Source organism: Cherax quadricarinatus, chromosome 14, assembly GCF_038502225.1.
Source record: "Cherax quadricarinatus isolate ZL_2023a chromosome 14, ASM3850222v1, whole genome shotgun sequence".
Classification (NCBI taxonomy): Eukaryota; Metazoa; Arthropoda; class Malacostraca; order Decapoda; family Parastacidae; genus Cherax; species Cherax quadricarinatus.
In genome coordinates this window covers 41317977-41339917 of record NC_091305.1, presented here as the reverse complement: position 1 = coordinate 41339917, position 21941 = coordinate 41317977, and the positions used below count along the sequence as shown (strand labels likewise).

General features: G+C 42.9%; 1 protein-coding gene across 7 annotated transcripts in view; it reads right to left on the bottom strand.

Moving 5' to 3' along the window:
• The window catches only part of swm (Zinc finger protein swm), a 243197-nt gene that overhangs the window by 13067 nt on the left and 208189 nt on the right, over positions 1–21941 (bottom strand). For all 7 annotated transcript variants that reach the window (XM_070084978.1, XM_070084981.1, XM_070084976.1 and 4 more), the window contains one exon: positions 16265–16445. In XM_070084978.1, the coding sequence (XP_069941079.1) occupies positions 16265–16445 (181 nt within the window). The remainder of the gene's footprint in view (positions 1–16264; positions 16446–21941) is intronic.

Sequence of the window (21941 nt, the reverse complement as noted above, 5' to 3'; positions counted from 1 at the left end):
GGGTTGGCCTAGGATGGGTTGGAGGGAGGGAGGGTAAAGGTGGTTTTGTGTGCGAGGGTTGTGGACTTCCAGCAAGAGTGCATGAGCGTATTTGATAGGAGTGAATGGAGACAAACGGTTTTTAATACTTGATGTGCTGTTGGAGCGTGGCAAAGTAACATTTATGAAGGGATTCAGGGAAACCAGTAGGCCGGACTTGAGTCCTGGAGATAGGAAGTGCAGCGGCTGCAATCTGAAGGAGGGGTGTTAATGTTGCAGTTTTATAACTGTAGTGTAAAGCACCCCTCTGGCAAGACAGTGATGGAGTGAATGATGATGAAAGTTTTTCTTTTTCGGGCCACCCTGCCTTGGTGGGAATCAGCCAATGTGTTAATAAAAAAATATAAGTACTGTAGTTTAGTTACCCTATGAGAACCTCAACCTTCGTTCCAGCAATATTTCTCATATCTAATTTAAAAGACTGGGAACACCTTGAAGTCCTAAATATATACTCAATGGAGTGGAGGAGAGAGAGAAATACATGATGGTGTGTAAGAGAGAGAGATTACTTCCCAGTAAAAGTAGGTCTTAGACAGGGATGTGTAATGTCACCATGGTTGTTTAATATTTATAGATGGGGTTGTAAAAGAATTAAATGCCATTGTGTTGGGGAGAGGGGTGGGATTAAATTATGGGGAATTAAATGCAAAATGGGAGTTGACACAGCTACTTTTTGCTGATGATACTGTGCTTATGGGAGATTCTAAAGAAAAGTTGCAAAGGTTAGTGGACAAATTTGGGAGGGTGTGTAAAGGTAGAAAGTTGAAAGTGAACATAGATAAGAAGAAGGTGATGAGGGAATCGCATGATTAGATAAGAAAAACTGGATATCACATTGGAGAGAGGAAGTATGGAAGAAGTGAATGTTTTCAGATATTTGGGAGTTGACTTCTCAGCAGATGGGTTTATGAAGGATGAGGTTAACCATAAAACTGATGAAGAAAAAAAGGTGAGTGGTGCATTGAGGTATATGTGGAGACAAAAAAAACGTTGTCGATGGAGGCAAAGAAGGGAACGTATGAAAGTATAGTGGTACCAACACTCTTATATGGGTGTGAAGCTTGGGTTGTAAATGTTGCAGCGAGGAGGTGGCTGGAGGCAGTGGAGATGTTCTGTCTAATTGCAATGTGTGGTGTAAATATTATGCACAGAATACCGAGTGTGGAAATTAGGAGGAGGTGTGGAGTTACTAAAAGTATTAGTCAGAGGGCTGAAGAGGGGTTGTTGAGGTTGTTTGGTCATTTAGAGAAAATGCATCAAAATAGAATGACCTTAAGAGTGCATAAATAGGTAGGGGTCATTCTCGAAAAGGTTGGAGGGAGGGGGTAAAAGACGATTTGTGGGCGAGGGGCTTGGACTTCTAGCAAGCGTGTGTGAGTGTGTTAGAGAGGAGTGAATGGAGACAAGTGGTTTTTGGAACCTGAAGAGCTATTGGAGTGTAAGCAGGGTAACATTTAGTGAAGGGATTTAGGGAAACTGGTTAGCCAGACTTGAGTCCTGGAAATGGGAAGTACAATGCCTGCACTTTAAAGGAGGGGCTTGGGATACTGACATATTGGAGGGACTTCTAAACTGTCGTATCTGAGCGCCTCTGCAAAGACAGTGATTATGTATGAGTGAGGTGAAAGTGTTGAACGATGATGAAAGTATTTTCTTTTTGGGGATTTTCTTTCTTTTTGGGTCACCCTGCCTCGGCTGGAGATGGTTGATTTCTTGAAAAAAAAAAAGTATACCTTGAAAGTACTTGAGAACCTTGCCCCAAACCTGCATACTGCCATAATATACTAGAGTGAGAGATATGGGAGAAAGTGCAGTTGGCACAATATGGGCACACTATCAATGATCAAGGTCCTAGACTACTCTGCGTCTTACTGGCTGATATCAGAAACACTGCTAGGACAAGTGTAAACATCTTCAAGAGGAAACCTTTACCTCTCATAAGGTTTGAGTTTTTTTTTTTTTTGTTTTTCTACTCCCAGAGCCTGACTTGGGCTAGGCTATATCTTTGATATATACTATTGATGAGTTTCAAGAGTCTCTCTACTCTTGGAGCCTGGCCATGGGCCAGGCTAGTCTGGTGCTTGTCTGGTTAACCAGACTGTTGCTACTGGTGGCCTGCTGGCCAACATATCCATCACAGTCTGGTTAATCTGACACCTGGTGAAGACATCAGTCCAGTTTGCTCTTGAAGACTTCCACACTTGTCCCAACAGGGTTTCTGATATCTTCTGGTAAGATGTTGAGCAGCCTCAGGCCACAGACACTTATACAGTGTTCCCTTATTGTGCCCACTGCAACCTTGCTTTTCACCGGGTTTATTTTGCGCTTTCTCCCACCTCTCTTACTATTATGTTACAGCAGTGTACAGATTTGGGACAAGGCCTTAAAGTACTCTCTAGGTATGTCTTATCATGTTTCTCTCTCTCCTCCACTCCAGTGAGTATGCATTTGACCCTTTTGTGGTCCACGATGTAGTATAACTTTGAGCTCAGGGTCCATGCTCTAAAACTACGTGATGAGCTCAGCTAATAAATTTTGGCCTAGATATGAGAGAATGAGCCTAAGTCGTTAGTGTGACCACATAAAAATCCTGCCCCATGCAGTGCAAGACAGAAAAAACAAAACTGACTGTGTATGACTTAAACCTGTCGGGGTGGGTCCCATAGTACTACGGCTTTTAAGTGTGGGGTGGTCCCGTAGTTCTGAGCCACGAGCTCATCTCACTCAGATAAGCTGTGAGCGGTAAATTTGGGCCTAGATACAAGAGAATGGGTCTATACTGTAAGTGTGCACCATATAAAACAAAATCCTGCAGCAGGCAGTACATAAAGGTAAAAAACTGACCGTATTTTTGGTTCAAAACAGCAAATTTGCGGTGTTTTTTAATATGGTTTTTATGATTATACTCTCAGTTTCTTTGTTTTGACTGGCTTCATCACTGAAAGTAGCTTGAAATTGAGCTCAAAGTAACAGAAATGTTAAATTTTTGCCGATATTCCAGAGTACACAAATTACGTCACATGTCCAATATGCATCAAACTGGTCAGTTTAATATGCATTATCAAATGTGCTACAAATATTTATACAATTATTAAAATAATGCAGTATTAAAGTGTATGGTAAAGTTAATATTCAAAGAATTAGAGGTAAGACAGAGAGTAGCATTGCAGATGAGCAAGGAGGCTTTAGAGTGGGTAGGGGATGTGTAGATCAAGTGTTTACAGTGAAGCATTTATTTTTTTTTTTTTAACAAGTCGGCCGTCTCCCACCGAGGCAGGGTGACCCAAAAGGAAAGAAAATCCCTAAAAAGAAAATACTTTCATCATCATACAACACTTTCACCTCACTCACACATAATCACTGTTTTTGCAGAGGTGCCCAGAACACAACAGTTTAGAAGTATATACATATAAAGATACACAACATATCCCTCCAAACTGCTAATATCCCGAACCCCTCCTTTAGAGTGCAGGCATTGTACAGTGGACCCCTGCATACCGTTGGCATCACATGACGTTAAATCCGCATACCGATACGTTTTATCGCTAAGATTTTGCCTCGCATACCGCTAAAAAACCCGCTCAACGCTGTTCGTCCGAGACGCGTCTAATGTGCGACCTTAGCCAGCCTCACATGTTCCGCCGGTGGCATTGTTTACCAGCCAGCCTCCGCGGTAACATCCAAGCATACAATCGGAACATTTCGTATTATTACAGTGTTTTTGGTGATTTTATCTGCAAAATAAGTGACCATGGGCCCCAAGAAAGCTTCTAGTGCCAACCCTACAGGAATAAAGGTGAGAATTACTATAGAGATGAAGAAAGAGATCATTGATAAGTATGAAAGTGGAGTGCGTGTCTCCGAGCCGGCCAGGTTGAATAATAAACCCCAGTCAACCATCGCTACTATTGTGGGCAACAAAAAGGCAATCAAGGAAGCTGTTCTTGCCAAAGGTTCAACTGTGTTTTCGAAACAGAGATCGCAAGTGATGGAAGATGTTGAGAGACTCTTATTGGTGTGGATAAATGAAAAACAGATAGCAGGAGATAGCATCTCTCAAGTGATCATAAGTGAAAAGGCTAGGAAGTTGCATCAGGATTTAATTAAAAAAATGCCTGCAACTAGTGATGATGTGAGTGAATTTAAGGCCAGCAAAGGTTCGTTTGAGAGATTTAAGAAGCGTAGTGGCATACATAGTGTGATAAGGCATGGTGAGGCTGCCAGGTCGGACCACAAAGCAGCTGAAAAATATGTGCAGGAATTCAAGGAGTACATAGAAAGTGAAGGACTGAAACCTGAACAAGTGTTTAATTGTGATGAAACAGGCCTGTTTTGGAAGAAAATGCCAAGCAGGACCTACATTACTCAGGAGGAAAAGGCACTCCCAGGACATAAGCCTATGAAAGACAGGCTTACTCTGTTGATGTGTTCCAATGCTACTGGTGATTGCAAAGTGAAGCCTTTATTAGTGTATCACTCAGAAACTCCCAGAGCGTTCAGACAAAAGAATATCCTCAAGGCTAATTTGTGTGTGCTGTGGAGGGCAAACAGTAAGGCATGGGTCACTAGGGACTTTTTCTATGACTGGTTACACCATGCATTTGCCCCCAATGTGAAAGATTACCTAACTGAAAAGAAATTAGACCTTAAGTGCCTCCTGGTGTTAGACAATGCCCCTGGCATGGCAGAGTGACTTTATGGAGACATGAAGTTCATTAAGGTGAAGTTTTTGCCTCCTAATACCACTCCTCTCCTGCAGCCCATGGACCAGCAGGTTATTGCAAACTTCAAAAAACTGTACACAAAAGCTCAGTTTGAAAGGTGCTTTGTAGTGACCTCAGAAACTCAACTGACTCTAAGAGAGTTTTGGAGAGATCACTTTAATATCCTCAATTGTGTAAACCTTATAGGTAAGGCTTGGGAGGGAGTGACTAAGAGGACCTTGAACTCTGCTTGGAAGAAACTGTGGCCAGAATGTGTAGACAAAAGGGATTTCGAAGGATTTGAGGCTAACCCTGAGAGGAGTATGCCAGTTGAGGAATCAATTGTGGCATTGGGGAAGTCCTTGGGGTTGGAGGTTAGTGGGGATGATGTGGAAGAGTTGGTGGAGGACAATGAAGAACTAACCACTGATGAGCTGATAGATCAACTTCAACAGCAAGAGGCCAGACCTGAGGAAACTGGTTCGGAGGAGGGGAGAGAGAAATTGAAGAAGTTGCCTACTACAAAGATTAAGGAAATATGTGCAATGTGGCTGAAATTGCAAACCTTTATGGATGAAAATCACCCTCACACAGCTATTGCAAGCTGTGCTGGTGACTATTACACTGACAATGTTGTGAAACACTTTATTGAAGTCATAAAGGAACGAGAGGTACAGGCCACTATGGACAGATATGTTGTGTGACAAAGTCCAGTGACTCTGAAGCTGGTCCTAGTGGCATTAAAAGAAGAAGGGAAGTAACCCCAGAAAAGGACTTGACACCTCAAGTCTTAATGGAAGGGGATTCCCCTTCTAAACATTAAGACTCTCTCCTCCTCTCATCCCATCAATCATCACCAGATCTTCAATAAAGGTAAGTGTCATGTAATTGTGCATGCCTTTTTCAGTTTGTGTGTATTAAAATTAATATTTCATGTGGTAAAAATGTTTTTATTTCATACTTTGCGGTGTCTTGCACGGATTAATTTGATTTCCATTATTTCTTAAGGGGAAAATTCATCTGCATAACGATAATTTCGCATAACAATGAGCTCTCATGAACGGATTAATATCGTTATGCGGGGGTCCACTGTACTTCCCATTTCCAGCACTCAAGTCCTGCTATATAAAAAAAACCGGTTTCCCTAAATCCCTTCACTAAATATTACCCTGCTCACACTCCAACAGATCGTCAGGTCCCAAATACAATTCGTCTCCATTCACTCCTATCGAACACACTCAAGCACGCCTGCTGGAAGTCCAAGCCCCTCGCCTACAAAACCTCCCCTACCCCATCCTTCCAATCTTTTCGAGGATGACCCCTACCCTGCCTTCCTTCCCCTACAGATTTAAATGCTCTCCATGACATTCCACTTTGATCCATTCTCTCTAAATGACCAAACCACCTCAACAACTCCTCTTCAGCCCTCTGACTAATACTTTTATTAACTCCACGCCTTCTCCTAATTTCTACACTCCGAATTTTCTGCATAATATTTACACCACACATTGCCCTTAGACAGGACATCTCCACTGCCTCCAACCGCCTCCTCGCTGCTGCATTCACAACCCAAACTTCACACCCATGTAAGAGTGTTGGTACTACTATACTTTCATACATTCCCTTCTTTGCCTCCATAGATAACATTTTTGTTTAAGGGCAATGTGTGATGTAAATATTATGCAGAAAATTCGGAGTGTGGAAATTAGGAAAAGGTGTGGAGTTAATAAAAGTATTAGTCTGAGGGCAGAAGAGGGGTTGTTGAGGTGGTTTGGTCATTTAGAGAGAATGGATCAAAGTAGAATGACATGGAAAGCATATAAATCTATAGGGGAAGGAAGGCGAGGTAGGGGTCGTCCTCGAAAGGGTTGGAGAGAGTGTGAGCAGGGTAATATTTAGTGAAGGGATTCAGGAAACCGGTTATTTTCATATAGTTGGACTTGAGTCCTGGAAATGGGAAGTACAATGCCTGCACCTTAAAGGAGGGGTTTGGGATATTGGCAGTTTGGAGGGATATGTTGTGTATCTTTATATGTATATGCTTCTAAACTGTTGTATTCTGAGCACCTCTGCAAAAACAGTGATTATGCGTGAGTGTAGTGAAAGTGTTGAATGATGATGAAAGCATTTTCTTTTTGGGGATTTTCTTTCTTTTCTGGGTCACCCTGCCTCGTTGGGAGACGGCCGACTTGTTGAAAAAAAAAAAAAAAAAATATACCTCAACGCACCACTCACCTTTTTTCCCCCATCAATTCTACGATTAACCCCATCCTTCATAAATCCATCCGCCGACATGTCAACTCGCAAGTATCTGAAAACATTCACTTCTTCCATGCTCCTCCCAAATTTGATATCCAACTTTTCTTTATCTAAATCATTTGACACCCTCATCACCTTACTCTTTTCTGTGTTCACTTTCAACTTTCTACCTTTACACACACTCCCAAACTCGTCCACTAGCCTTTCCAATTTTTCTTTAGAATCTCCCATAAGCACAGTATCATCAGCAAAAAGCAATTGTGTCAATTCCCATTATGTATTTGATTCCCAATAATTTAATCCCACCCCTCTCCCGAACACCCTAGTATTTACTTCTTTTACAACACCATCTATAAATATATTAAACAACCATGGTGACATTACACATCCCTGTCTATGACCTACTTTTACTGGGAAGTAGTCTCCCTCTCTTCTACACACCCTAACCTGAGCCTCACTATCCTCATAAAAACTCTTTACAGCATTTAGTAACTTACCACCTATTCCATATACAGTGGACCCCCGCATACTGTACGCATCGCATACCATACAATCCGCATACCGGACGCTTTGATTGCAAAAATTTTGCCTCGCATACCGCCCAAAAACCCGCTCACCGCCCTTCGTCCGAGACGCGTCCAATGTGCGGCCTGAGCCAGGCTCACATGTTCCACCGGTGGCATTGTTTACCAGCCAGCCTCCGCGGTAACATCCAAGCATACAATCGGAACATTTCGTATTATTACAGTGTTTTTGGTGATTTTTTCTGGAAAATAAGTGACCATGAGCCCCAAGAAAGCTTCTAGTGCCAACCCTACAGCAATAAGGGTGAGAATTACTATAGAGATGAAGAAAAAGATCATTGATAAGTATGAAAGTGGAGTGCGTGTCTCCGAGCTGGCCAGGTTGTATAATAAACCCCAATCAACCATCGCTACTATTGGTGGTACTGCTGCTGCTGCTGTACCACCGTCAGCTGCTGCTGCATTGTCAGCTGCTGCTGCACTGTCAGCTGCTGCTGCACTGTCAGCTGCTGCTGCACTGTCAGCTGCTGCTGCACTGTCAGCTGCTGCTGCACTGTCAGCTGCTGCTGCTGTTGTATCACCGTCAGCTGCTCCTGCTGCTGTAGTACCGTCTGCTGCTGCTGTAGCACCGTCTGCTGCTGCTGTAGCATCGTCTGCTGCTGCTGTAGCATCTTCTGCTGCTGCTGTAGCATCGTCTGTTGCTGCTGTAGCATCGTCTGTTGCTGCTGTAGCATCGTCTGCTGCTGCTGTAGCATCGTCTGCTGCTGCTGTAGCATCGTCTGCTGCTGCTGTAGCATCGTCTGCTGCTGCTGTAGCATCGTCTGTTGCTGCTGTAGCATCGTCTGTTGCTGCTGTAGCATCGTCTGCTGCTGCTGTAGCATCGTCTGCTGCTGCTGTAGCATCATCTGCTGCTGTTGTAGCATCGTCTGCTGCTGCTGTAGCATCGTCTGTTGCTGCTGTAGCATCGTCTGCTGCTGCTGTAGCATCGTCTGTTGCTGCTGTAGCATTGTCTGCTGCTGCTGTAGCATCATCTGTTGGTGCTGTAGCATTGTCTGCTGCTGCTGTAGCATCGTCTGCTGCTGCTGTAGCATCGTCTGCTGCTGCTGTAGCATCGTCTGCTGCTGCTGTAGCATCGTCTGCTGCTGCTGTAGCATCGTCTGTTGCTGCTGTAGCATCGTCTGCTGCTGCTGTAGCATCGTCTGCTGCTGCTGTAGCATCGTCTGTTGCTGCTGTAGCATCGTCTGCTGCTGCTGTAGCATCGTCTGTTGCTGCTGTAGCATCATCTGTTTCTGCTGTACCACCGTCAGCTGCTGCTGCTGCTGTAGCATCGTTGTTGGTGTGGCTTATTGAGAATACCAAGAAACAATTAACCCCAGAGGATTTGCCACCCAGGATAACCCAAAAAAGTCAGTGTCATCGAAGACTGTCTAACTTATTTCCATTGGGGTCCTTAATCTTGTCTCCCAGGATGCAACCCACACCAGTCGACTAACACCCAGGTGAACAGGAAAAAATGCCTGGAACTAGTGCTCATATTGGTGAATTTAAAGCCAGCAAAGGTTGGTTTGAGAGATTTAAGAATCGTAGTGGCATACACAGTGTGATAAGGCCTGTTCTGGAAGAAAATGCCAAACAGGACCTACAGTACTCAGGAGAAAAAGGCACTCCCAGGACACAGTGTCTCATCAGTCATTGCTGCATCTTCAATAAAGGTAAGTGTCATTTATTCTTCATTTAGTAGAGTAGTACATGCACAATATATATTGTGCATGTACTACTCTACTATTGTGCATGTATCCTTCTCTTTGTGTGTAGGAAAATGTATATTTCATGTGGTAAAATTTTTTTTTCATACTTTTGGGTGTCTTGCACGGATTAATTTGATTTCCATTATTTCTTATGGGGAAAATTCATTCGCATACCGAACATTTCGCATAACAACCAGCCCTCTTGCACGGATTAAGGTCGCTATGCGGGGGTCCACTGTACTTGCAACATCTGCCACATTGCTCCCCTATCCACTCTATCATATTTTTTTTTTTTCAACAAGTCGGCAGTCTCCCACCGAGGCAGGGTGACCCAAAAAGAAAGAAAATCCCCAAAAAGAAAATACTTTCATCATCATTCAACACTTTCACCACACTCACACATTATCACTGTTTTTGCAGAGGTGCTCAGAATACAACAGTTTAGAAGCATATACGTATAAAGATACACAACGTATCCCTCCAAACTCCATCATATGCCTTTTCTAAATCCATAAATGCAATAAAAACTTCCCTACCTTTATCTAAATACTGTTCACATATATGCTTCAATGTAAACACTTGATCCACACATTCGCTACCCACTCTAAAACCTTCTTGCTCATGCGCAATCCTACATTCTGTCTTACCTCTAATTCTTTCAATTATAACCCTACTGCACACTTTTCTGGTATACTCAGTAAACTTATTCCTCTATAATTTTTACAATCAGTATTTAGATAAAGGTTAGGGAAGTTTTCATTGTATTTATGGATTTAGAAAAGGCATATGATAGGGTGGATAGGGGAGCAATGTGGCAGATGTTACAAGTGTATGGAATAGGTAATAAGTTACTGAATGTTGTAAAGAGTTTTTATGAAGATAATGAGGCTCAGGTTAGGGTGTGTAGAAGGGAGGGAGACTACTTCCCAGTAAAAGTAGGTCTTAGACAGGAATGTATAATGTCACCATGGTTGTTTATATTTAGATGGGGTTGTAAAAGAAGTAAATGCTAGGGTGTTGGGAGAGGAGTGGGATTAAATTATGGGGAATCAAATTCAAAATGGGAGTTGACACAGTTACTTTTTGCTGATGATACTGTGCTTATGGGAGATTCTAAAGAAAAGTTGCAAAGGTTAGTAGATGAGTTTGGGAGGGTGTTTAACAGTAGAAAGTTGAAAGTGAACATAGATATGAGCAAAGTGATGAGGGTATCAAATGATTTAGATAAAGAAAAACTGGATATCACATTGGAGAGAGAGTATGGAAGAAGTGAATGTTTTCAGATATTTGGCAGTTGACTTGTTAGCAGATGGGTTTATGAAGGATGAGGTTAACCATAGAATTAAAGGAAAAAAGGTGACTGGTGCATTGAGGTATATGTGGAGACAAAAAACATTATCTATGGAGGCAAAAAAGGGAATGTATGAAAGTGCAGTGGTACCAACACTCTTATATGGGTGTGAAGCCTGGGATGTAAATGCTGCAGCGAGGAGGTGGCTGGAGGCAGTGGAGATGTCCTGTCTAAGGCCAATGTGTGGTGTAAATATTATGCAGAGAATTTGAAGTGTAGAAATTAGGAGGAGGTGCGGAGTTACTAAAAGTATTTGTCAGAAGCCCAAAAAGGGGCTGTCAAGGTGGTTTGGTCATTAAGAGAGAATGTATCAAAGTAGAATGACTTGGAGAGCATATAAATCTGTAGGTAGTAGGTTGGTAGACAGCAACCACCCAGGGAAGTACTACCGTCCTGCCAGATGACTGTGAAACAGAAACCTGTAACTGTTTTGCATGATGGTAGGATTGCTGGTTTCTTTTTCTGTCTCATAAACACGCTAGATAACAGGGATATGTTGCTACTTCTACTTACACTTAGGTCACACTACACATGCATGTACAAGCATATATATGTATATATACACATCCCTCTGGGTTTTCTTCTATTTTCTTTCTAGTTCTTGTTGTTTATTTCCTCTTACCTCCATGGGGAAGTGGAACAGAATTCTTCCTCCGTAAGCCATGCGTGTTGTAAGAGGCGACTAAAATGCCAGGAGCAAGGGGCTAGTAACTCCTTCTCCCGTATAAATTACTAAATTTAAAAAGAGAAACTTTCGTTTTTCTTTTTGGGCCACCCTGCCTTGGTGGGATACGGCCGGTTTGTTGAAAAAAAAAAAAATCTAGGTTTTTCTCCTTTTTCTAAATAGCTCTTGTTCTTTTTTATTTCTTCTATTGTCCATGGGGAAGTGGAAAAGAATCTTTCCTCCGTAAGCCATGCATGTCGTATGAGGCGACTAAAATGCCGGGAGCAATAGGCTAGTAACCCCTTCTCCTGTAGACATTTACTAAAAAAGAGAAGAAGAAAAACTTTATAAAACTGGGATGCTTGAATGTAGTGCAGATGACAAGAAACAGATGATTGCTGATGTTATGAATGAAAAGAAGTTGGATGTCCTGGTCCTAAGTGAAACAAAGCTGAAGGGGTAGGGGAGTTTCGGTGGGGGGGAAATAAATGGAATTAAATCTGGAGTATCTGAGAGAGTTAGAGCTAAGGAAGGGGTAGCAGTAATGTTGAAGGATCAGTTATGGAAGGAGAAAAGAGAATATGAATGTGTAAATTCAAAAATTATGTGGATTAAAGTAAAGGTTGGATGCAAAAAGTTGGCCATAATAAGCGTGTATGCACCTGGAGAAGAGAGGAATGTAGAGGAGAGAGAGAGATTTTGGGAGATGTTAAGTGAATGTATAGGAGCCTTTGAACCAAGTGAGAGAGTAATTGTGGTAGGGGATCTGAATGCTAAAGTAGGAGAAACTTTTAGAGAGGGTGTAGTAGGTAAGTTTGGGGTGCCAGGTGTAAATGATAATGAGAACCCTTTGATTGAACTTTGTATAGAAAGGGGTTTAGTTATAGGTAATACACATTTTAAGAAAAATAGGATAAATAAGTATACAAGATATGATGAAGGGCGAAATGACAGTAGTTTGTTGGATTATGTATTGGTAGATAAAAGACTGTTGAGTAGACTTCAGGATGTACATGTTTATAGAGGGGCCACAGATATATCAGATCACTTTCTAGTTGTAGCTACACAGAGTAAAAGGTAGATGGGATACAAGGAGAATAGAAGCATCAGGGAAGAGAGAGGTGAAGGTTTATAAACTAAAAGAGAAGCCAGTTAGGGTAAGATATAAACAGCTATTGGAGGATAGATGGGCTAATGAGAGCATAGACAATGGGGTCGAAGAGGTATGGGGTAGGTTTAAAAATGTAATGTTAGAGTGTTCAGCAGAAGTTTGTGGTTACAGGAAAGTGGGTGCGGGAGGGAAGAAGAGCGATTGGTGGAATGATGATGTAAAGAGAGTAGTAAGGGAGAAAAAGTTAGCATATGAGAAGTTTTTACAAAGTAGAAGTGATGCAAGGAGGGAAGAGTATATGGAGGAAAAAGAGAGAGGTTAAGAGAGTGGTGAAGCAATGTAAAAAGAGAGCAAATGAGAGAGTGGGTGAGATGTTATCAACAAATTTTGTTGAAAATAGAAAAAGTTTTGGAGTGAGATTAACAAGTTAAGGAAGCCTAGAGAACAAATGGATTTGTCAGTTAAAAATAGGAGAGGAGAGTTATTAAATGGAGAGTTAGAGGTATTGGGAAGATGGAGGGAATATTTTGAGGAATTGTTAAATGTTGATGAAGATAGGGAAGCTGTGATTTCGTGTATAGGGCAAGGAGGAATAACATCTTGTAGGAGTGAGGAAGAGCCAGTTGTGAGTGTGGGGGAAGTTCGTGAGGCAGTAGGTAAAATGAAAGGGGGTAAGGCAGCCGGGATTGATGGGATAAAGATAGAAATGTTAAAAGCAGGCGGGGATATAGTTTTGGAGTGGTTGGTGCAATTATTTAATAAATGTATGGAAGAGGGTAAGGTACCTAGGGATTGGCAGAGAGCATGCATAGTTCCTTTGTATAAAGGCAAAGGGGTCAAAAAAGAGTGCAAAAATTATAGGGGGAGAAGTCTGTTGAGTATACCTGATAAAGTGCATGGTAGAGTTATTATTGAAAGAATTAAGAGTAAGACGGAGAATAGGATAGTAGATGAACAAGGAGGCTTTAGGAAAGGTAGGGGGTGTGTTGACCAGGTGTTTACAGTGAAACATATAAGTGAACAGTATTTAGATAAGGCTAAAGAGATCTTTGTGGCATTTATGGATTTGGAAAAGGCATATGACAGGGTGGATAAGGGGGCAATGTGGCAGATGTTGCAGGTGTATAGTATAGGAGGTAGGTTACTGAAAGCAGTGAAGAGTTTTTACGAGGATAGTGAGGCTCAAGTTAGAGTATGTAGGAAAGAGGGAAATTATTTCCCAGTAAAAGTAGGCCTTAGACAAGGATGTCTGATGTCACCGTGGTTGTTTAATATATTTATAGATGGGGTTGTAAGAGAAGTAAATGTGAGGGTCTTGGCAAGAGGTGTGGAGTTAAAAGATAAAGAATCACACAAAGTGGGAATTGTCACAGTTGCTCTTTGCTGATGACACTGTGCTCTTGGAAGATTCTGAAGAGAAGTTGCAGAGACTGGTGGATGAATTTGGTAGGGTATGCAAAAGAAGAAAATTAAAAGTGAATACAGGAAAGAGTAAGGTTATGAGGATAACAAAAAGATTAGGTGATGAAAGATTGGATATCAGATTGGAAGGAGAGAGTATGGAGGAGGTGAATGTATTCAGATATTTGGGAGTGGACGTGTCAGCGGATGGGTCTATGAAAGATGAGGTGAATCATAGAATTGATGAGGGGAAAAGGGTGAGTGGTGCACTTAGGAGTCTGTGGAGACAAAGAACTTTGTCCTTGGAGGCAAAGAGGGGAATGTATGAGAGTATAGTTTTACCAACGCTCTTATATGGGTGTGAAGCATGGGTGATGAATGTTGCAGCGAGGAGAAGGCTGGAGGCAGTGGAGATGTCATGTCTGAGGGCAATGTGTGGTTTGAATATAATGCAGAGAATTCGAAGTTTGGAAGTTAGGAGGAGGTGCGGGATTACCAAAACTGTTGTCCAGAGGGCTGAGGAAGGGTTGTTGAGGTGGTTCGGACATGTAGAGAGAATGAAGCGAAACAGAATGACTTCAAGAGTGTATCAGTCTGTAGTGGAAGGAAGGCAGGGTAGGGGTCAGCCTAGGAAATGTTGGAGGGAGGGGGTAAAGGAGGTTTTGTGTGCGAGGGGCTTGGACTTCCAGCAGGCATGCGTGAGCGTGTTTGATAGGAGTGAATGGAGACAAATGGTTTTTAATACTTGACGTGCTGTTGGAGTGTGAGCAAAGTAACATTTATGAAGGGGTTCAGGGAAACCGGCAGGCCTGACTTGAGTCCTGGAGATGGGAAGTACAGTGCCTCCACTCTGAAGGAGGGGTGTTAATGTTGCAGTTTAAAAACTGTAGTGTAAAGCACCCTTCTGGCAAGACAGTGATGGAGTGAATGATGGTGAAAGTTTTTCTTTTTCGGGCCACCCTGCCTTGGTGGGAATCGGCCAGTGTGATAATAAAAAAAAAAAAAAAAAATCTGTAGGGAAAGGAAGGAGGGATAGGGGTAGTCCTCGAAAAGGTTGGAAGGAAGGGGTAAAGGAGGTTTTGTGGGCGAGGGGCTTGGACTTCCAACAAGCATGTGTGAGCGTGTTAGATAGGAGGAAATGGAGACTAATGGTTTTTGGGACTTGACAAGCTGTTGCAGTGTGAGCAGGGTAATATTTAGTGAAGGGATTCAGGGAAACCAGTTATTATAGATTTAGCCAGACTTGAGTCCTGGAAATGGGAAGTACAATGCCTGCACTTTAAAGGTGGGGTCTGGGATATTGACATTTTGGAGGGACTTCTAAACTGTTGTATCTGAGTGCCTCTGCAAAGACGGTAATTATGTCTGAGTCGGGTAAAAGTGTTGAATGATGATGAAAGTACTTTCTTTTTGAGGATTTGCTTTCTTTCTGGGTCACCCTGCCTCAGTGGGAGACGGCCAACTTGTTGAAAAAAAAAAAAATGCAGTTTCTGCATAACAGTAAATCTTCTATTTTTTGTGTGAATAAAAATTCAAAATGGAAAGTAAGCGTAATATAGGCATGGCCTAAGGACATGACTAATGAACACAGGAAATGTTTTAGTGCCAGAAATGTCCAGATTGTTTATTCTGAACCCTATTTTGGAATTGGCAATTTTTTAATTGTGTGAAATTGGCCAAATTACTAATTTCTGATCACTTTATTGGGTAGTTGAAATAAGTAAATGGGTGGTTTCTTGTACTCAATCGACAGAAGGATTACCAGCGAAACAGCTATGAGTTTGGTTGACTGGAACAATTTAACAGGTCGAAAATAGAGCTGAATGGGATATTCTGCTAATGTTTTGCATCCTCTGCTTGTTTGTTCTATGGAATGGTCTGCCAGCATTTTATATGCTGTATTTGTTGTTAGGTCTGAGTTTTCAAATATAAGCAATTGCAATTGAGAGAGAAACAATGGAACATTAAAGTATATAATATTCATAACATTTTATCAAACTCAAACTTACCAATAACAGTATAGCCTTCACACATATCCGAGATGATGATTAAGATATGTGCAACAGTTGGGAGTCTTTATCGTTGAAATATTTTTGCCTACACAGAAGGCTTCTTCAGTCAAATACAGAGCCAGCAGGTGTAGTAGTGAAATAATAATGATGTAATCAGTCCATCAACCTGAACTTTTCTCCAGGATGAGAGATGGACCACCTCTCCAAGGCAAATGGAGTGATTAAATCATCTTTATTTTGCTACTACACCTGCTGAATCTGTATTTGACCAAAGAAGTCTACTGTGTAGGTGAAACATTTCAACAATAAAGATATCTAACTGTTACATATGTGTTTTAATCATCAACTTGTCAGTATTTTATACCGTTTTCAACACATCTGAGTTAAACAAAGTAAAGGATATATAGTAAATGAACTTTCCTTACAAACATTTAAGCTACATTTCAACTTACACTAAAATGGGCTAAAACTTCTTCTTTGTCTTCTCGCTCAAATCCTGAAGCATTTATCTTGGTGGTTCGTCGGTCCACAGATGCAAAAGAGTGACCATATCCTCGAGAACCTCTGCCGCGACCTCGGGACCCACCACGTCCTAAGTTACCAGCTCCACGTCCACGACCATAGTGACCACCCCTATACATACCAACATTTACATAGTTAAAAACATATCAATAACTTCATTCACTAAGAAATAACACACATATTAATTTTTTCTTTTCTTCAACAAACCAGTCATCTCTCAACTGCAAGTATCTTCAGCCCTCCTTCAGAGTGCACGCATTGTACTTTCCACCTCCAGGACTCAAGTCTGGCTAACTGGTTCCCCTTTTTCACTTCATGAGTGTTACTTTCCTTACACTCCAACAGCAAATCAAGTCGGTAGATAAGACACATTGGCAACATTTAGGTAACTTTATTCCGAAACGTTTCGCCTACACAGTAGGCTTCTTCAGTCGAGTACAGAAGGTAGGCAGGAGCAGTAGAGATGTGAAGATGATGTAATCAGTCCATCACCCTTGAAGTCGTAGATTTGAGGTTGTCAGTCCCTCAGCCTGGAGAAGTTCTGTTCCAATGTCTGGAACTAACTGGACTTTGCAACAGAACTTCTCCAGGCTGAGGGACTGACAACCTCAAATCTACAACTTCAAGGGTGATGGACTGATTACATCGTCTTCACATCTCTACTGCTCCTGTCTACTTTCTGTGCTCGACTGAAGAAGCCTACTGTGTAGGAGAAACGTTTCGGAATAAAGTTGCCTAAATGTTGCCTATGTGTCTTATCTACCAACCTGTCAGTATTGTATACCATTTGATAATCAGCAAATCAAGTCCTAAAAAACATTTGCCTCCACTCACTCCTACTAACACTCACATACACTTGCTGGATGCTTAAGCCCTTCAAACACAAAACCTTCTTTATCCCCCCTCCAACCATTCCTAGGATGACCCCTACCCTGCCTTCCTTCCATTACCGATTTATATGCTCTCCAAGTCATTCTATTTTGTTCCATCCTCTCTAAATGTCCAAACCAACTCAACAAACCCTATTCAGTACCTCCTCCTAATTCCCAAGCTGCAAATTCTCTGCCTAATATTTGAACCACATATTGCCCTTAGACATGACATCCCCACTACCTCCAGCTTCTTCCTCGCTGCAACATTTACACCCCATGCTTCATACCCATATAACAAATCCTCTTCCCAGCAACGAAGGAAGCCTTGGATCTGTTAATTCGCCTACACCTGACATCTCTGCTTCAGCCACTGCCAGTCCACTAGACAGTGCACATAACATCTCTGATCCTACACCTGTCAGCACACCTGCCGACACTATTCCAGAATCTGGCAGCAGTGCTTCATCGGCAAGTTCTGAGTCAGGAGTTTCTCCACCAGAGATTGGTGCAGTTAATAATCAGGGAACTATCACTGCACCTGATCACCTACTGTGCCAAAGTACAAACAGCAGGGACACATCTGTCAGAACTGGTAGAGGACTGGGAAGAGGACGTGGAGGAGGAAGACATCTACGGCCGTCTCACCCTCCATTAACACAATCCCAGCGGCAGAAACTGAGGACAAATCTGCAAAACACAGGAGGTGCAAGAAATCATAGTCCACCCTCCCAGGCACCTAGGCTGTGCTCTCACTGTCACCAGAAGGGGCACACCACCAACAACTGCCTGCGAGATACCAGGTGCAATTACTGCTACAAGAAAGGACATCAGGAGGACCAGTGTCAGAAGAAAAAGGAACTTGACAGACAGGACCACTTGTTTAGAGACCTGCTCTCAGAACAAACCAGCAGGATCTCTGAATTGGTGAACACTCTCACATGTCACCCACTCAGCTACTCCTGTCTCAGCCCAGCAGGTGGTCTTTTGCCTTATACAAGACCACAGACTTACATCTCTGCAGCTGCCTCAGTACCCTACCTCTCTCAAGGGCAGGCACCTTACATGCCCTACACACCCACCACCTCAAGCTGACCACATCATGAGGAGCCAGTCTATCAGCATCCTGTCGGCCAACATTAGAGGTTTCATTACCAATGTTGGAGAGCTCACACAAAGTTTTGTGAACACTTGACGTCCCGACATGATAGCTGTTGTTGAAACATTTTTGGATGACAGGACTCCAGAAAATTTTGCAAGAATTGCTGGCTACACCTCATGGATGAGAAGAGACAGGCAAGGGCAAGGAGGTGGTGTTGCTGTGTGCTTCTCTAAAAGTGTTCATGCCCAGCACATTGATGTTGCCACCCCTACTCATCTTGAAATGACATTCTTCAAGCTCTGCATAAACACTAGTACCTCTGTACTAGCATGTGCAATGTACAGATTTCAGTGGCAACATGCAAACCCCATCAACTTCCTAATGGAAAATATTGACTCCCTTCTGCTACAACACAACTGTCAACATATCATAATTGTTGGTGACCTCAACCAACACCTTATACAGTGGGACTTTGATGACCTTCTTGCAGTATTTGGCATGAGAAACTTTGTTGATTTCCCTACTCACATCTCTGGCTCCTCCCTTGACCCAGTAATGAGTGATCTGGCAGAAGGCATAGTCACTTGTCAACCCCTCGGCTACGTTGGATCGTCTGACCACAAGGCTGTTTTTACAACACTTAAGATCCCAACAGAACGAGGTGAGGAGTCCACACACACAACCTGGCTATGGAAAAGAGGTAACTGGCCAGCCCTTCGCTCTGAGCTCGCCACCACCGATTGGAATGCTCTTCTCCAAGGGGATGTTGACAACCAAGTGAAAGCCTTCACTGGACACATCCTTAATCTACAACAAGAACTCATTCCTCACCGGCAATATGTGACAAAGCCTACAGATCAGCCTTGGTTTGGCTTTCGTTGTAGAGAGGCTGCTACTGCTAAGTACAAAGCATGGCGAAGGTATAAAAGACATCCTACCACCTATAACAGGAACTTGCACAGGCAAGCCTGTAGGCATATGGGTGACGTTCAAAAGTGGGCCATTGCTAAATGGGAGGTGGACACAAAAAGCATCAGGTAGGGTAGGCTCCAAAACCTGGTGGTCCCTGGTCAAGGACAGACAAGGTTATCTGCCCGATGAACTCATTCCACCTCTAAATTGACAGGATGGGACCACCTCTACTAGTAGTCAAGAGAAGGCAGACCTCTTTGCTGAACACTTTGCTACAAAAATGCAAGTTCCTGATCCAGCAAGGGACCCTCCTTGGCTACCTGGAGGTTACCTGGAGGCTTTTCTGGGGATCAACGCCCCCGTGGCCCGGTCCATGACCAGGCCTCCCGATGGATCAGGGCCTGATCAACTAGGCTGTTACTGCTGGCCGCACGCAGTCCAACGTACAAGCCACAGCCCGGCTGATCCGGCACTTGACTTTAGGTATCTGTCCAGCTCTCTCTTGAAGGCAGCCAGGGCTAGCTGCAAGAACTGTGTCAAAACTGTCAGTGGTGACATTAAGGCAGGAGGAGATGCATTTCCTTCTTAAATCGCTTGACCAAGAAAAGGCTGTGGGCCCAGACAAGTTGAGCCCAAGATTGCTGAGATGTGCAGACCAGCTAGCAGCACCTCTAACTCGCATCTTTCAGCACTGCCTAGTACAGTGTAAATGGCCCTCTCTGTGGAAAGAGGCAAATGTAGTCCCTGTTCACAAAAAGAAGAGCAGAGCAGAAATCAGCAACTACAGACCAGTGTCACTCCTGTCAATCACTGCTAAGATCCTTGGGACAATAATCTCAGGACAAATGACAGCGTTTTTTGACTACCACTCACAACTCTGTGATCGTCAATATGGCTTCAGGAAAGGCTACTCTGCTGCTGATCTGTTGTTAAACCTCTCCACTAAGTGGCACCAGTCACTGGATGAATCCAAAGTCAGCTGTGTGGTAGCACTGGACATTGCTGGTGCTTTCGACCGGGTGTGGCACCAGGGCCTCTTAGCAAAACTTCAAGCACTGGGAATTGCAGGCTCTATGCTATGTCTCCTCAGTGATTACCTTCATGGTAGATCTCTAAGTGTAGTTCTCAATGGAACGGAATCAGCAAGACATCCTATTGGGGCAAGTGTTCCACAAGGAAGCGTGCTGGGACCATTGTCATGGAATGTCTACTTCAACGACCTTCTTCATCTCATCCCAGAATCACATGCATATGCAGATGACTGTACACTGACATTCACTTATCCAAGAGAAGAAATGTCAGCTGCTCTAAGCTACGTCAATCACCAGCTAAGAGCTATATCAGCTTGGGGAAATAGATGGCAAGTAACATTTGCACCTGAGAAAATGCAAATGATGATCATCTCTAGGCACCATGATGGTGATGCTGGTGCAGTAGTAAGGATGAATGGGAGGGTGTTGGCACCTGGAGAAGAAGTTGATATCCTTGGGGTAAAATTTGACTCCAAACTAACCATGAAGAACCATGTTGTAAATCTAGCAAACAAGGCAGCCAGGAAGCTTACAGCACTTCGTCGTATCTCGCATCTGCTTGACAGTAGGGGTTGCAAGATTCTGTATGAGGCACAAGTATGCTCACACCTTGAGTATGCTCCACTTTCTTGGTTTGCCTGCCCCCCCTCTCATCTGCGACTGCTTGACAGAGTGGAGAACAGAGCAAGACGTCTCATCTCTCGCCTGGACCCATCCTGGATAGATCTGTCATTTCAGCAGAGCCTTCAACACAGGAGGGATGTTGGTGGCCTTACTGTTATGTATAAGGCCAATATTGTCAAAGTACCACACTTGGATCCACTTTGAGGACAGCGTGAAACAAGCTTTTATGCCACAAGACGGGCAGAAAACAGCAACTTCACTCTGGCTGTACCCTTCTCCAGAACATCACTCCATCTGAGATCATATATACCCAGGATGACTCGAGTATGGAACACATTCGTACAGCATAATGATGTCAACGAAATAACGTCAGTTGATCAAATGAAAATGCTGGCCCACAGATGGCTCCAACTTCATCCTGTTCCCTACTTGTATATCTCATAACAATAAAAATGCTTTCAAATGAGCTGATGTAGGTAACAGCTCTTAGCTTATCAATAAAGTTAGGAATCCTTAACCTGTAAATAGCTTGTCAATAAAACTAGGGATCCTTAAAACCTTGTCAAACCCTGCATAAAAAAAAAAAAAAAAAAAAAGTGTTGGTACCACTATATTCTCATATATTACCTTCTTTGCCTCCATGGATAACATTCTTTGTCTCCACAGATGCCTCACTGCATCACCCACCTTTTTTCCTCCAAATCTTTTGTTCCCTTCATCTTTCATATACCCATGCACCGACAAGCCGACTCCAAAATATCTTAGCACATTCACTTCCTCCATACTCCCTCCTTCCAAAATACTGTAGCAGATTTAATACATTATACTTTCTGTTTTAACACTGATGTCATGAAGGTATGTTAACTTTTTTTGTATACCGTATTTCGCGGCATATAAGACGTGGCTTATAAGACGCAGCTTATAAGACTTGTTTTGGTTTCAATGGCTCGGCATCAGACCTAACTGGGAGAGCTACAGCCCACCCCCCCACCCCAAACTTATAGTTCCTGTCACTGACCTTCAGTTTATAGGACGCAGGGTGGCTTTTGGAGATACACGTATGAGGAAA